Source organism: Brassica napus, chromosome A7 (genome assembly GCF_020379485.1).
Source record: "Brassica napus cultivar Da-Ae chromosome A7, Da-Ae, whole genome shotgun sequence".
Lineage (NCBI taxonomy): Eukaryota > Viridiplantae > Streptophyta > Magnoliopsida > Brassicales > Brassicaceae > Brassica > Brassica napus.
Genome location: NC_063440.1, coordinates 16,283,709 through 16,300,406, shown reverse-complemented (window position 1 = coordinate 16,300,406; position 16,698 = coordinate 16,283,709). Strand labels below are relative to the sequence as shown.

At 30.1% G+C, this 16,698-nt stretch overlaps 1 protein-coding gene across 1 annotated transcript; it reads left to right on the top strand.

The window, feature by feature from the left end:
• The first annotated feature begins 246 nt into the window (after nt 1–246).
• Nucleotides 247–10,462, top strand: LOC106449428 (disease resistance protein RML1A-like). The gene is made up of 4 exons (XM_048736957.1): nt 247–5,941; nt 6,048–6,335; nt 6,652–9,829; nt 9,945–10,462. Exons 1-3 carry the CDS (start codon nt 4,856–4,858, stop codon nt 8,038–8,040), a joined length of 2,763 nt encoding a protein of 920 aa, XP_048592914.1. The 5' UTR covers nt 247–4,855; the 3' UTR covers nt 8,041–9,829; nt 9,945–10,462.
• Nucleotides 10,463–16,698: the final 6,236 nt, after the last annotated feature.

Sequence of the window (16,698 nt, the reverse complement as noted above, 5' to 3'; positions counted from 1 at the left end):
TTTTTTTTTTTTTTCAAATTTTCTTTTTATAGTTTAAAAATAATTTTTGAAACAGTTTTAAAAATTTTTATTTTTTATTTTAGTATTTATTTTTTATAAAATTTTAAACTCTAATTCCAAAACCCCACCCCCTTAACTCTAAACCCTAAGGTTTGGATTAATTAACCCAAAGGGTATAAGTGTATATTTACCTCTTTAATGAAACCTATTTTTGTGACTTTGAGCCTTGAGTGCTATTTTGGGAACAAAAACTTGGTTTGGTGCTATCCTAGTCTTTTTCTCTTCTAAAAATTCTATCACACCCCTCAACTCTAAACCTTAAATCTAGATTAGTTAATTCTATGGGTATAAAGGTATTTTACCTTTCATTAAAAGGGAGGGTGAAAGTAGTTAATTTAAACATGAAAAGTGATACTATGAATGTGATATTTGTGGTAATTTTACCATAAATAACACAATTTTATTTTTTCAGATAAACTTATTTTGAAAAATTAAATATTATAAAATAAAATATGTAAACTAGTATTAATTAAATTAGATTATGAAATGAAAACTTTTAAATTAGTAAAATTATATTAAAATATAACTTGACAAAGACAATTAGTGAATATTATGAATATATTAATACTATACGATTTTGTGTTTTTCAAACATGCAATATATCTAGACCAATACGAGTTATTTTAATGAACAAATTATTTGATTTTAATTCTGCAAATACTAAACCACTAATAATTTTATATTTTATCTAATAGGTAGTACAATAAGTTATAAAAAGCAACAAAATAATTTTATTATATTTCATAAAAAAAAAATTTTATCCCAATAAAACTAAGAATTTTTATTATAAAATCAAAAAAAATATATTAGCAACAGTTTAAAAGATTAGCAAGGTCGGCTTTAGAGAAATTAACATGAAAATGATATAAAAAGCCCAATCAGTGATTACTACGTAATCAAAACATATTTTAAAAAAATAAAATAACAAGATATAATATATCAAATAAAAAATAAAAAAAATAGCATACATATTACCATCACTAAAAGATCCACACACTCCTAAAGAAAACAAAATGGCACTACAACACCGTATCCTATACTTTAAAATTAAAGTATATAGTTGCAAAGTTCGAACGAATGCTGCAATACAAAACTCTACAAAGAACTATGTTATTATGCATAGTCGACCGTAATGTCTTCATATCTCAATATCTTAACATCCTATATAAACAAAGATCACACATAAATAAAGGTTTATAAAAAAATATATAACCTTTTTTCTTTTCTTTCTTTGTCACGAAAAAAAAAATAAAGACAAATGTATAACCAATCCTTTGAACTAAAGACAAATGTCAGCTCTTCTCTTTAAACCACCTCATCAATAGATTATGTATAAACTTGACACATAAGCATAAATTTTTAAATATTAATGAAGAATCCTAAATTCTCATATTTTATTATTTAAACAAATTATATTAACAAAACATTTAATAAATCATAAAAAAACAATTCTTGATTTTCAATCTAACCAAAATTCTGACATCAATCTTTTAATTAATAAATAATAACTTAATGAATATATAATATAAAATAAATATTTATTTATTTCTTTATTTAAAAACTAATAGAAAAAATCATATAACAAAAAAATAGAAATTTATTTATGCTATTTTTTCATGTTTCATCAAACATAGACCAACAAAAATAAAAAAAAATAATGAATTCCAACCAAAAACTATTCTTTTTTCGGCCACCAAGTTTAAGCCTAGACCAGATAAACAAATTATCGAAAATCAGAACTAATGATTAATACATAATTAAATATATTTTAAAAATTATTTGGAAAAATAGAAACTAACATGATATGGAAAATATAATAAGAAAATACATTTACAATAAAGCTTAAAATTAAAAAAAAAATACAGAAAAAAATAGAGAAGTCTATAAGAACGAAAAGAAAAAAAAATCATTTACAATATCACTTTTTCTGTTTCTTCAAACCTAAGCCAAAGACAAAAAAAAAAGTAAATCTCATCCACATTTGTTTTCCTTTCTGGTCACTAATTAAGCTCAAACTTAGAGAAATTAACAAAAACAAAAATAAATAATTGGAACCACAACCAGTGATTAATAAATAATTAAGATAAATATTTTACAAACCAATTGGAGAAACAGAAATAAGATAATATAACAAATTGACAATAAATAAGTTAGTAAAACTACATAATATAACTTGATTTGGTGTGAAAATTAGTTAACAAGTAATAATTTAGTAATTTAATCCAAGATATATAAACTTCGAGAACAAAGAGAAAAAAATCATAAGAACAACGAAGAAATAGAAATGATTTGCAATATTATTTTTTAACGTTTCATCATCAAATCCCGACCAACGAAAAAAGAAGAAGAAAACTCACTAGAATTTCTTTCTTTTGTGGGTGCCAAGTTCAAGCTTAGAGAAATTAACGTGAAAAATGATATAAAAAGCACAACCAATGATTACTACATAATCAAAAAAATGATATAAAAAGCACAACTAATGATTACTACATAATCAAAACATAATCTTTAAAATAAAACTAGATTTTGATCCGCGCTTAAAAAGCGCGGATTTATTTTTTGAATTTTATAATTTTTAATATAAATTTTTATATAAGATAGTTTATAAGTTTGGCCATATTATTCGGAACCGAATAATCAACCCGTACCAAATTGATAAAATAAAACCAAACTTGAACCAAAATTTATAAATAACCGAACATATCATATATCTCTAAAACAAAGATAAATAGATACCTAAACTTTTAAAATACAAATTATATACCTACAAATATTAATTATTATGTAATTTCTAAATAACCAAATATCTTAAATATACTATTTATAAGCTGAATTATCCAATAAAAACAAACTACTCAAACATTTTTTTCAAATATTAAAAAATTATCTTAATAAGTCTTCAACATTCAGTCTAATTTTCTACTAAAAGGAACCAAAACACCAATAAGTGGTATCTACAGTCAAACCAGTAAACGCAGTCACCATATATAATCTAGTTTCAATTTAATAAAAATTCATTATTTAAAATCCTTTAAAATCTAAAATCCATATTAACTCGTGAATCTATACCAGATGACATGGTGAAAATCTAAAATAACATGATAATATTTTTCAAAATTTGATTAAATTTCTCATATAAATTTTACTAAGATATAAAATTGAATAAACTACATTGTTTTTATGTTATACATTCTAGTTTATAGTTTTTATATTGACTATATTAAGATTAAATTTTTGAGTTTTAGAAATAAAATTATTATTAAGTTGAGTATAATTGAGTTACCTATAAATGTTAAAAATAAATAATATATTTTATTTAAACATAAAAAACATTCTAAAAATACTATAATTTCCTGAAAAAATATTTATACAAAACCCTTTCTCCTAATAAACCCAGTTGTAAAAGATTTTCATCACAAAAATAACCTAGGAAGGTTTTCAAAGAAAAAGCTATAATTTTGAAATATAATTAAGCTTGTTGTTGTACTTTGAAGTATTTCTCTAATCGTAATTGGAAGTTAATATGTTTTGACCGTCGAATGTTATCATGTTTTGAACTTTTTGTTAACCGTACTTGCATCATGTTTTTATGTTAGTTTGGGTCATAAAACATTTAATATGAATTAAAAGTATGGTATTGTTCAGACTTTAATTACCAATAAATCCAAATATTTTTACAGTAACTGCTTTTGTTAAAGAAAAATGATCGTGGGTTGTATAATTATTAAATCAGTTATAAAATAATCTGTTTTTAAATAGGTTTAGTGGCACAAAAGTAATATTCCAAGGAAAAATATGGGTAAAATATATCAATGATTCTGAATTAATAATATTGATGTATAAATATTTGGTGTATTATAGTAATTAAGTTGAGTATTAAATAAATGCATTGGTTACTTTATAGTTAGAGAAATATAAGGTAATTGATTAGTGTATAGTTAGAGAAATATATGGTGAGACCAAAAAAATAGTTAAGTATAATGAATAGGTCCAACAACCTTTCATAAGTAGATTTTTTGGGACTCCTTCCCTTTTAATAGTATAGATAATAAGATATAGTAAATGAAATAATTAAAAAAAAATACATAGCTGACAAGAAAAAAACATACATATTACCATCACTAAAGAAAACAAAATAGCACCACAAACCGTCGCTTGCACTTTAAAATTAAGTAAATAGTTGTAAAATCCGGAAGAACACCAAAATACACAACAACCCTACAAAGAACACGATAAGAACATATATGATAGTGGATCACACATAAGAAATCAAACAATATAAAGTAACTACACTGTCTTATTCAATTCAAAGAATCATAACTCTATTCTTATGCAATTTATTCAACGGCAATGACTTCATCTCTCAGTATCGTAACATCCTGTATAAGCAAAGATCACACATAAGTAAGTGTTCACTAAAATATATAACCAACCCATTGAAACTAAAGATAAATATTAATTTAAACACTTAACTATGCCAAATTTCTGCGTTTCGCGCGGGCTCACTTGTTTGTATAGTATTCCGTTTGCATTGTGCATAGTACTGCATAGTTAAAAAGTTCAAAACTATTATTCGAATCATTTATTGATTGCTTTGTGTACGAAGTCGTCTAGCAACTGACATATGGTCTTATTAGTTTAATAATTTCTTTATCAAATTTCAAGAAAGGTTTAGTTTCATATTGGAACTGATATATTTTAGATGTGTTTGTAAAGTAAACATTTTCTTTTAATCAATGCTTTAGTGGTGGTTTATCTGTAATTTAGACTTTTTGGTAGGGATGATGAAGCTGAGATGATCGAAAAAATTGCCATTGATGTTTCAAACAAAATCAATGTTACACCATCAAATGAATTTGAAGGGCTGGTGGGAATGGAAGCTCACTTGAGAAAACTAAACGCTTATTTACACCTTGAGTGTGACGAAGTAAAGATGATTGGAATCCAAGGTCCAGCTGGAATCGGTAAGACAACTATTGCTAGAGCTTTATTCAACCAGCTCTCTGCTGATTTTCAATTTAAATGTTTTCTCAAGAACCTCAAGGAAAAATATGAAACATTTGGTACGGATGACCATGATTCGAAATTGTATTTACAAACCCAGCTTCTATCCAAGATTTTGAACCAAAGGGATATGAAGGTACATCATCTAGGCACAATAAAAGAATGGCTACAAGACCAAAGAGTCCTTATAGTTCTTGATGAGATAGATGATTTGGAACAACTAGACGCCTTGGCTAGAGAACCATCTTGGTTTGGTTTGGGAAGCCGAATTATCGTTACTACTGAAGATAAAAAGATACTGAAGGCACATTGGGTAGATGATATCTACCATGTGGATTATCCGTCGGAAGAAGAAGCTCTTGAGATCCTACGTCTATATGCTTTCAAGCCAAATTCTCTATGGGATGGTTTTGATGAGCTTGCAAAGAAATTAACAAATCTTTGTGGTAATCTTCCACTAGGTCTTCGTGTTGTGGGTTCATCTTTACGTGGTGAGAATAGGAACGAGTGGGAAGGTCAAGTTTCTAGGCTAGAATATAGCCTTGATAGGAAAATTGAGAATGTGTTAAGAGTGGGATATGACAAACTAATGAAGAAAGAACAGTCTCTATTTCTTCACATTGCGTTCTTCTTTAACAATGAAACCATTGATCATCTGACAACTATGCTAGCTGATAGTGACTTGGATGTCAGAAATGGGTTGAAGACCCTTTCCGAGAAATCTCTCGTGCATATATCAACCAATGGGTTGATCACAATGCATTGTTTACTCCAACAATTGGGGAGGCAAGTAGTTTATGAACAATCTAATGAACCTGGAAAGCGTCAATTTTTAGTAGAAGCCGAAGATATTCGTAATGTGCTTGCAAATGAAACTGTAAGTCCCGTTCTTCTTCCAATGTGTATATAGATTGCTTGATCAACAAGTATTTGGTATTTTTCTTACAGTTTCACCAGTCTTGTTTGAATTTTTTTTTTGTTAGGGCACTGGATCTGTCTTAGGTATATCACTTGATATGTCTAAGATAAGTGAGTTTTCTATCAGTGGGCGAGCCTTTGAAGGAATGCGTAATCTCCGGTTCCTAAGAGTGCATGGAAGAAATTTTAGTACATTGCAGATGTTAGAAGACATAGAATATCTACCTCGTCTAAGGTTACTCCATTGGGATTCATATCCAGGAACACTTCTTCCTCCAACATTTCGACCTGAATGTCTAGTCGAATTCCATATGGCATATAGTAAGCTCGAGAAGCTTTGGCGAGGTATCCAGGTTGGTATCTTGATAGATAGCTCGAGAATTCCATATTATATATGTTTATAATGATTTAAGAAGCTTGATAGATATCTCAACCTCTTAAGAAAATATACCGTTTCTCAAAACTTAAACTAATGAATTTTTTTATATTTTTAATAAAACTATCTACACTGGAAGTTGGATAATAGGGTGTACTTAGATCTAAAACGGTGTATTTTCTTATATAAGAAAAAGTTGCATATTTTAGAAGTTTGGAACTTTTTAATCTATTTTTCTTAATTGTTCTGATCTAAATACGATATATTTTCATTTGTTGTGCTTGACAATGCAGCCACTTACAAATCTCAAGGATATAGATTTGGGACATTCCAAAAACTTGATAGAGATCCCAGATCTTTCAAAGGCTACTAGCCTCAAGACATTGACACTTACATCTTGCACAAGTTTGGTGGAGCTTCCCTCTTCAATTAGAAACCTACACAAACTAAAAAAGCTGATGATGATGGGGTGCGCAAAGCTACAAATCATTCCAAAAAATATCAACTTGGCATCTCTTGAGGAAGTAGACATGAGTGATTGCTCACAGTTGCGAAGTTATCCAGATATTTCTATGAACATCAAGGACCTCGATGTTGGAAACACAAAGTTAGAAGTCCATCCATCAATTGTTGAACGTCTACCTCGTCTTGAGTGGCTTCGTATAGGCAGCAGAAACCTAAAGAGATTAACACATGTCCCCGAAAGTGTAACACATCTAGACCTAAGCAACAGTGATATAGTGAGGATTCCAGATTGCGTCATAGGCCTTTCTCGACTAGAAAGTCTTTTCGTCTTCAAGTGTAGAAAACTCGTGTCACTACAAGGTCTTCCCTCTTCCCTCAAGTACATAGATGCGACCGATTGTGGATCACTCGAGAGAGTGTGTATCTATTTAAATGATCCAATGAGGGGCCTCCTGTTCCAATATCCAATCAGGGAACTCATGTTCCAAAACTGCTTGAAACTGGATGAAGAATCAAGAAGAGAAATCATACAACAATGGGTTTACGAATACGTATGTTTACCAGGTAAAAATATTCCTGCGGCGTTCACTAACAAAGCTAAAGGAAACTCCATAACCATCCCTACGGTTACTTTCTCTTCATCCTCAAGATTCAAGGCATGTCTAATGCTTTCGCCAATCAAGTATTCATATCTTGATATAACTTGTCGTCTAATAACAGAAGGAGGTGTCATCATCATGGAGCTTAAATGGGATTCAATGAATGTTTCTCATTTTCTTACGGAGCATCTGTTCGTATGTGGTGGTAACTTGGTTCAAGAAACACGTAAAGTGGATGTTCAAGCGACCAAGATTTTGTTTGAATTCAGTTGCGTGGATAACCTCAAGATTCTTGAGTGTGGTGTTCAGATCTTGAGTGAGGAAACAGATCAGAGTTGTGATGGTAGCGAAGTGGATTACTTTGATACTGGAGGAAGTCCTGACAACCACACGTATGGAGATGAATATTATGAAATGGATGATGAAGTCGCTCAATCTGAGCATAAATATTATTGGCGTTGGCTTAATAAGTTTTGGTATGGAGAAGAAGATGAAAGAGACGACGATGATGAAGAAGAATATATAAACCACCATCATGGATGGAAGACGGCCATGATGATGATGAAGGTGTTTGTGGTTGGTATGTCTTTGCTTTTGCTATATCTTGTTATCACATAAATTTTCTGCAAGCATTTAGACATAAAATTACATATTTATCTCTCTTTTGTTGCCTTCGAAATATATGTATCTATTTATCAGTTTTTCTTGTATAACCCACAAAAATTTAATAATTTACTGTCTACCTATTTTACCTAAATAGCTACGATACATGGTTGAACTGTCTTTTAGATTTATTTAGCTTTTTCAGAGCTTATTTGAACTTTTTTTTTTTTTATGGTCTGAAACTAAACAATGTTTAAAAACAGCAACAATACATGGTGTGTAATATGTATAATTGCCATTGTACAATGAATTCAATAGAATTGAATATAACTGTCATCAGGAGTACTTCAGTGGATTTGATTGGATTCTTAGGAAGAAAAGATGAATTTTAATGGAATTTCAAAGGAATAAAACTCAGTTCCAAACTTCCGAAAGCTCATCAATTTTTATTTTCCTCAGTCACATTTCATTGCTTGATCTCAACGATCTTCTTGATTTTTCCCCATCTATATCCAAATGAACAACACTATATCACTAATCTTCAGCTGTTATTAGATTACAAGATCACAAAATTGCATCTTCAGCTGTTATCAGTATTTTTTGTTACTTGTTGTATTTGGTACTCTTGTTCAGAATTTCTCTACCAATTACGGGAACATGCTTGTTTCTTTAAACAGATTATACTCGAAATTTTTAAGAAATGTCAAAATCCATATTATAACTAATGAATAGCATCGAATTACAAGTCACAACTTAACTCGTTTCATACAACTCATGAATAGATTCATCTTTAGCATTACAGAAACACAAGAAAAGGCTGAAGATTATTTTTTTTGAAAAAGAATTTGATATACATATATAAAGTGTTACAAAGAAGCAAGTAAGAACTCAAAAAGAACAGAGGGGAATTAGGCTGCTATTATTATCAGGGGCGGATGTACATAGGTGACTACGGGGGCACGTGCCCCCCACTACTTAAAAAAAAATTATATGTATATTAATTAAATATAGTTATGTAATAATTGGTCAAGAAACAAAGCTTTATATTTTCGGCTTAAACAATCTATAACACATTATTATATGACATAAATCTATTGTAGCCCAAAATAAATATAAATTCAGTTTTAAAAAGTTCAATCAAAAGCTAAAGGAAATAATAATGAAGTTGAAATCTACCTAATTACACTACACCCAGAACTAACTACACCCACGTTTTTCTATGTCTTCTCCCTAATCACAAAAATTTAAACACCGTAGACAAAAAGATTGACGAGTTCAAGAGAGAAACTAAAAGGTAAAAGTTTAACCGTAAAACTAAATAAAATTTTGATTTATGTGATTTAAGTAATAAGAAATTATGAGAACGTAGAAACTATAGTAATGTACTAATTTTTTTTTCATAGAAAATTTTAATGGAAAATATTTCAAGCCTAAATTTTTTTTTTTGCATTTACGTCTGAAAACTCTAAAAATGATTTGTCATCTCAAATATTTCGTGCCATGAGTGAAACACTTGGGATTTTTAACATAAAAACCCCTCAAATAAGTTTGATTTGGATAAAAACCCCTCAATTAAGAATGTAACACAAAAGCCCCCCAAGTCAGTTTTTTTAACGAATTGACCCCTCCGTCTATAGTGACGTTAAAAGCTGCATTTTGTCGTTAAGTCTTAAACGATGTGTTTCACTTATGACAAAAACATCACAGCTTTGTTATCTTCTTCATGGCTTTCCAAAATTCCCAAATCGAAAATTTTAGGGTTCTTGTAACTTCTCTCAATATTTCTCCATTCTTCTTCGTTCATGTAAGTTAGAATAGTATATTTTCAATTTTTTCTCTCATGTTTCCATCCGTGTGTGATTTGTTGTTTCTAATCTTAAATTGTGTTCTTGATGTTTGAACTCTCTACTGATTTTTAGTGTAAAGAGATTGATTATTGGAGCCATAATCACAACAGTTTTAGGACGTGGAATACCCAGGCAGTGTCAATGTGGATCATTGACAATCATGTTGACATCGAAAACAAAGGGAATCCAGAGAGAAGATTATACCGATGTGGAGCTATCTTTGGTCCATGCCATGTGTTTAAGTGGCAATATGAAGCACAAATGGAAGAATTTGGTGTCTTGGCTGAAAAACAAGCTATGATGGAGAACAAATTGATGGGGCTGAAGCAAGCTTTCTTGATATGAATAAAGACATAAGTGAGATTATTGGTGTACTAGAGAGAGAGTATTAGAGCTAAGTTTTAGAAGTGTTGTTGGTTTCTTTTAGTCTTATTGTTGTTGTTGTTAGACTCATACCTTGTTAGTATCTTATGTTTAAACTGTTGGTGTTCTTTGGTTAAATTATTGTCTTTAATTGTTGGTGATGTCGTAGAGATGGTGTCCTTTCAGGCTTTCGGTGACATTATTGCTCAACTACAGTAATTTCTTTACGTTTTTTCATTACGTCATTAGAATATACATAAACATGAAAATTCCAAAATTGAGATGTTTCTACAAAGACCTGAAAATTCAAAAAAAAAAAAGAGTTTACATCAAATTCTAAATCCAACTGCATCTGAGTTTACATAAAAACCAAATAAAGCCAAGTTTGCAACAAATAAGTCTATCTAGCTGACTGCATCCACTATCTTTTGTTTTCTGGAAGGTCTTCATGGTCTTAGATTAGGTGGCTTACGAACCGGATGCAGCTTCCTAGTTTTCTGAAAGCCCAGAAACCATTGACTAGATGATTTCCCAAGATTGAGTTTCTACATCTCTCGGAAATTAAAGTTTTGGTGATTTGGGTTTTTTTATATCAATATGTCGATCTTATATTCTCAAAACAGACATCGTGCCATGAGTGAAACACTTGTGGTTTTGCTCCAGATTGCATGTTCTTTTTTTAATTAAATGCAACACATCGTTTTAGACTTAACGACAAAATACAACTTTTAACGTCAATTGTAAACGGAGGGGTTAATTCGTTAAAAAAGATGAATTGAGGGGTTTTTATGTTACATTTTTAATTGAGGGGTTTTTACCCAAATCAAACTTACTTGAGGGGTTTTTATGTTAAAAATCCAAGAAAAAACTCTAGAAATGATTTAAAGAATTTATCTAGTGATCCTGGAAATAGAAAAATAATAAATAGATATCCAAAATATGAAATTTCCTAAAATAATTTTGTAAGGAATTTTTTTAGTAATGAAACATTTTTTTTTTATTTTAAATGAGTTGATTAGAATTTTGTGCCCCCGATTAATAGTAGTTCTACATCCGCCACTGATTATTATTATACCATGTAATCATCCACTTGGGTTCTTGATGAGGGCAAGAGTGGGAAGAACGACAATCTTGAACCTCTCAGCCAAAAACAAACTTTTCTCAGCTTGGATCTTCACAAAACGTGTCTCAATGTGCTTTTCCAATATACTCAAGTGCTTATCCATCACCTACAACAATAAAAACGTTTCTGTTTATAAAAATACACTCATGAATCTTATGCTAACATGTATGTATAGTAGCTATATACAGACAAAAGACAAGTTACTGTCCTAACATTTCTTGTCAAGATCATACATGAACCAAACAGTAATTCAGTAACACGAAAAGGAGAAAACTTTTAAAAGGAAAGGCTAAACCTGGCTTGAACACCGGCTTCAAATCCACAAGCAAAAATCCCTAGTGGCAGATTGCACGTGGATACTCGGAGAGAACATAGCTACGGCGGGAACAGCTCCGAGTTTGACGAAGAAGAGCTTTTGGTATGGTTTCTGATCTCGGGAAGGGATTTGATTACCGGAGAATCAACTCAGCTTTCAGAATTTGGCTCAGATTAAAACCTAAGCCACAGAAATTATTTTAATGGTGAGATTCCTTTGCCGTAGAAGAACGTAAAAAGATAAAACATATTTTGAACAAAGTCAAAAATCCGAGCAAGAAACGTGGAATTTTGTTTAGTGTTATTTTTCATATAAAAGTACATTAGACTCCATCCAAACTAAATTCTACTATATAAAAGGGACTAAATTCAAGGCTTATGAGACTATCCACCTCAGCCAAAATATTCACATCCAAAAAAAATTAGAAATAGATATTATTTAGAAGATAATTAACTAACATATGACTTTTGATATTTCTAGAAATTTCAAATTTGTAACTGCTAATTTATTAATAGAATCATATATATATATATATATATATATATTGAATTATGTTCTATTTTTAATCGTTAGACTTCAAAGGTAACTAAATTATTAATTTATAATATATATAGTTTATAACTTTATATTGTAGTTATAAATAAAGAGAAAATAACCGGGGAGGGTGAATAAGCTCATGTAAAATTATGTAATTAAAATGGTAAAATAGTGAGTATGATGAGGTGAATCTTAGAATCCTATTATATAAAAGGGACTAAATTCAAGGCTTTTGGAACTATCCACCTCAGCCAAAATATTCTTATCCAAAAAAAATTTGAAATAGATGTCATTTAGAAGATAATTAACTAACATACGACTTTTGATATTTCTAGAAATTTCAAATTTGTAACTGCTAATTTATTAATAGAATCATATATCTATATTGAATTATGTTATATTTTTAATCGTTAGACTTCAAGGGTAAATAAATTATTAATTTATAATATATACAGTTTATAACTTAATATTGTAGTTATAAATAAAGAGAAAATAACCGGGGAGGGTGAAGAAGCTCATGTAAAATTATGTAATTAAAATGATAAAATGGTGAGTATGATGAGGTGAATCTAAGAAAATTTGTTGTACAAATTATAGTGTTTTCTTCGTCCACTATAATGATTTAAAATAAAATATATATTCACATAAATAAGTCAATATTTGTTACTTTTTTTTGTAAGATGTTAAGATTATCATTTTCTGAAAGGTTACACTGTTGTTTTTAAACAACTTTTGACAGCAAGGAAACAAAAACAACCAATAACAACTCAAGGTAAAAAAAGCCTAAAGAAAATCTTATACAAGAAAGATAAAAAGAAGTAGAGAAGAAGAGAAAGAAGAACTTGCTGGGTAAGAGAGAAGACGGTCACACATCATACGATCGAGAGAGGCAATGATGACTGATGAAGGTGAGGAGACAGCTGTGAACACACGAGCATTACGCTCTTTCCACATCAGGTAGATGGCTGACTGAAAGTAGAGCTTGATGACTGGAGTAGCATGCGCATCTGCGTTGACGCGAGGTTGATTGATCCTTGCTGCAACAGAGTGTAGATCAGCCGGAGGAGAAATCCAAACTTCAGCAGCAAAAGGCTCCCATATCAAGCGAGAGAAAGAACACTCAAAGAAGAGATGATGGTGAGTCTCTAATTCCAGATTACAAAAGACGCACGTTCCTGACACATTTAACCCCCAACGCCTCAAGCGATCCTTGGTTGGCAGTCTTCTCCGCAAAGCCAGCCATGATATAAACGCATTACGTGGAATATGTTCCTTGAACCAAATAGTCGTGTGCCAATATTTGTTGTTGATAGTGTTTATATTCTTTTATGACATTAGTATCCATATTTTTTAGTAAACTGATCCAAAGAGATTAGTTTGTAGAGCTAACCAAACGAGGATTATAGTGTTTACTTTGGAAAAAGTAATAGGTTGAATGATAGATGGCGTGCGTGCTTTTCACATAGAAATCTGCACATATATTAAAATTGTAAGATTTGAATCATAGAGAAAATATAGTGTATATGACTGAAGTTAGGCCATTCCGAAACTAAAGTTGGCTAAAAATTTTCTTTGTCAAAATGCATAGATGTAAATCTTATATGAATAGAGTTCTCTATTGCTTATAGCAGTGTAATAAACTTCGTGTGTAAAGGAGAAAAAATGTTAGATAAGTGGAAAAAAATTATGATTTTTTTTCTTGTGCCTATAGGCTCTTCGCAATTTGGAAAAGAAAGAAAATATTGTGTGAAAATTTTTGGCTCGGTCAAATTTTATCCAGTTGTTTATAAAACTTTTGTTATCTGATTCATGTAATTTTTCAGTGTTGATTTAAAAGCCCAAAAAACCCATCTATACTGACTTTTTGATATTTTTTTTCTGTGATTTGAATTTAAAAAGAGATAAAACTTTCGATAAGTTATGTAAACTCAAAACAAGTATTTAGATTTAGAAAGCATTTACATGTTTCAAACTTATAATATATACATATATAATGTTTAAAATTATGCATATAAAACCTGTGTAAAATGTGCCTGAATATGTTTCTCTTCTTTAATGTGTTAATCGTACTATATATAACATTATTTTAAAATTTCAAAAAGTTTATGTCACATACAAAAAATCATCAATAAAAAATATAATTTTCCATCTACAACAAGAAAAATGAAAAATTATAAACATATAAATTTAAATTAAAGAAACCTAACATTGGAAAAACAAGAAGTTAATGTAAAAGAAAAAAACCGACAAATAATATTATAAATAAAATAAATTTATAAGACAGAATCCGCGCGAAGCGCGGAAAAAATCTCTAGTTCTAATAAAATCCCATAGACATTGAATAACAGGTGATTTGAATTCTTAATAACAAATACTAAGATTTGATTTCCATTAATTTCCATTGAATTAACTAATTCAATAACACCCACTTAGTTCTCACGTATTTAACCGGCACAAACTCTCTCTTTTTTTAATTATTGTCTCATTGGAAATTATACATCGTTGTTTAAGATGCTTCACATTTTTATGGAGAATCAATTTTCTTCTCAAGTCTGAGAAATTGTTGACAACAGAAGAACCATCCAAAATGACTGAAAAATAAACACGAAAAAGACGAGGACGAAAAATTCGAAGCAACCTCATGATTATAGAATCATGGTTGACAAAGAGAAAGGAAACAAGCACAATCGATGAAGAATATATATATATATATATATATATATTCAAATTTAGGGAGACCAATTCCGTTTGGGTGATGGGCAGCACATAATTGACAAACTAAAAATAATAATAGTGATTGTTATGCACATCTTGTGGTGAAGAGAACGACGGTGCCGATGAACGTGTAACATTGTATCAGAAAAGAGAAGATATGTAAGAGATGACTCGTTGTCTATACATACTATATTCGGTGAAGGACGTCATACAATAGTATATATATGTTTGTTATTGTAGATATTTGTAATGGTACTATACTATATAAGTATAGTCGCAAATTCTTCACATATATCTATACTATATCCATAAAACATAACCGTCTGTCTTGCCCTAAAATTTGACACTTCTCTTATTCATCGTGTTTATTTGCAATGCAATATAATAGTTTTTATGGCTATTCTAATTGATGATTGATAAATAGTGTTGTTTACCATCTTTAACCTTTCTAGCAGACATCATTTAAATTTATCGATCTTGTTATTGGTGAATGTCAATATCTGAATTTGTGTATTCTCTTAAGCAATGGTCGCACACAAAATAGTTTTCAGTAACTTCATTTTTACTACTATTTGTTTAGAATAGAATAACTCAATTTTCTTATGTGCACATCTTACGATTTGTAATTTATGTCTATTAATTGTTGTTTCATACTTGTTAAAATTTGTGATTTGTAATGAAAGAAAGTTAAAATGATATATTATGGTTTATAATTGTGTTTGGGTTTAATGATTTGGGTTTAGGGTTTAGTATTTAGGGACTGGATTGGATATTTAGGGGATGTTGGGGTGTAGGCGATATCTATAAATGAAACATCAGCTTGAACCATGCTCAATTTGCAATGTCAGACTATTCTACCTTTTTTATATAGAAGTGTAATGTTTGTTCTATTTTTAACGTTATTATAACAATATTTTTTCATATTACAAAACAAAACAAGAATTGCGACGACAACAAAACGAATATGCATATTGTAAGCATCGTAGCCTAGTGGTTAAGGTTTAAAGGCTTCTATATCCAGAGAAAGCGATTTATTAAAAAATTATGCAGACTATGGAAGAAAGGCTTATAAGGGATCTTCAACGTGGTGCAAGTAAATCCGATTGGCGTAGGTCTTCGTAGGACGGTTCAGGTGATGCAGTTAGGTATAGATCCTCGTAAGGTAGGTATTATTATCGGTTGTCGAATCGTTTATGTAATATTTCTCATAATTGTAATATCATAATAAATCAGCGTTAAAAAATAATAATAATAAGTGTGTGACGTGAGTTTCATTATGATTTGATAATAAATACTAGTGATTCATTTCTATCCATATGTAAATGGAATAAACCATTTATACTATACTAATTATAAAAATTCTATACTATTATTCTGTAAACTGCAATTACATTTCATCATTCTTGTACGCCATTTTCCACCATAACTACCACAAGACCATATAACCAATGATTCAATACTCACTTTATCATCAACAATATTATATCTTCTTCTCGTCCATGTGTTCTTCATCATCGACGTCATCTATTCTCTCTTTCACCGATTACTTGAAAAGAAAACGGGTATAACCGGGTTAAATGTACACTGAATGTTATTCAGTTAATAACGTAAATATCAGTGGCATATTCTTCATTCCCTTTCCAAAATTGGCTACTCAGCCAATTAACCCTAACCCTAGTATATGGTTGATTATTGGACTAACATTGTTGAACACGAGATTGAGAACGGTGGCGCTAGGGTTTTGCGGGTGAATGGGGAGAGCCAAAAGAGAG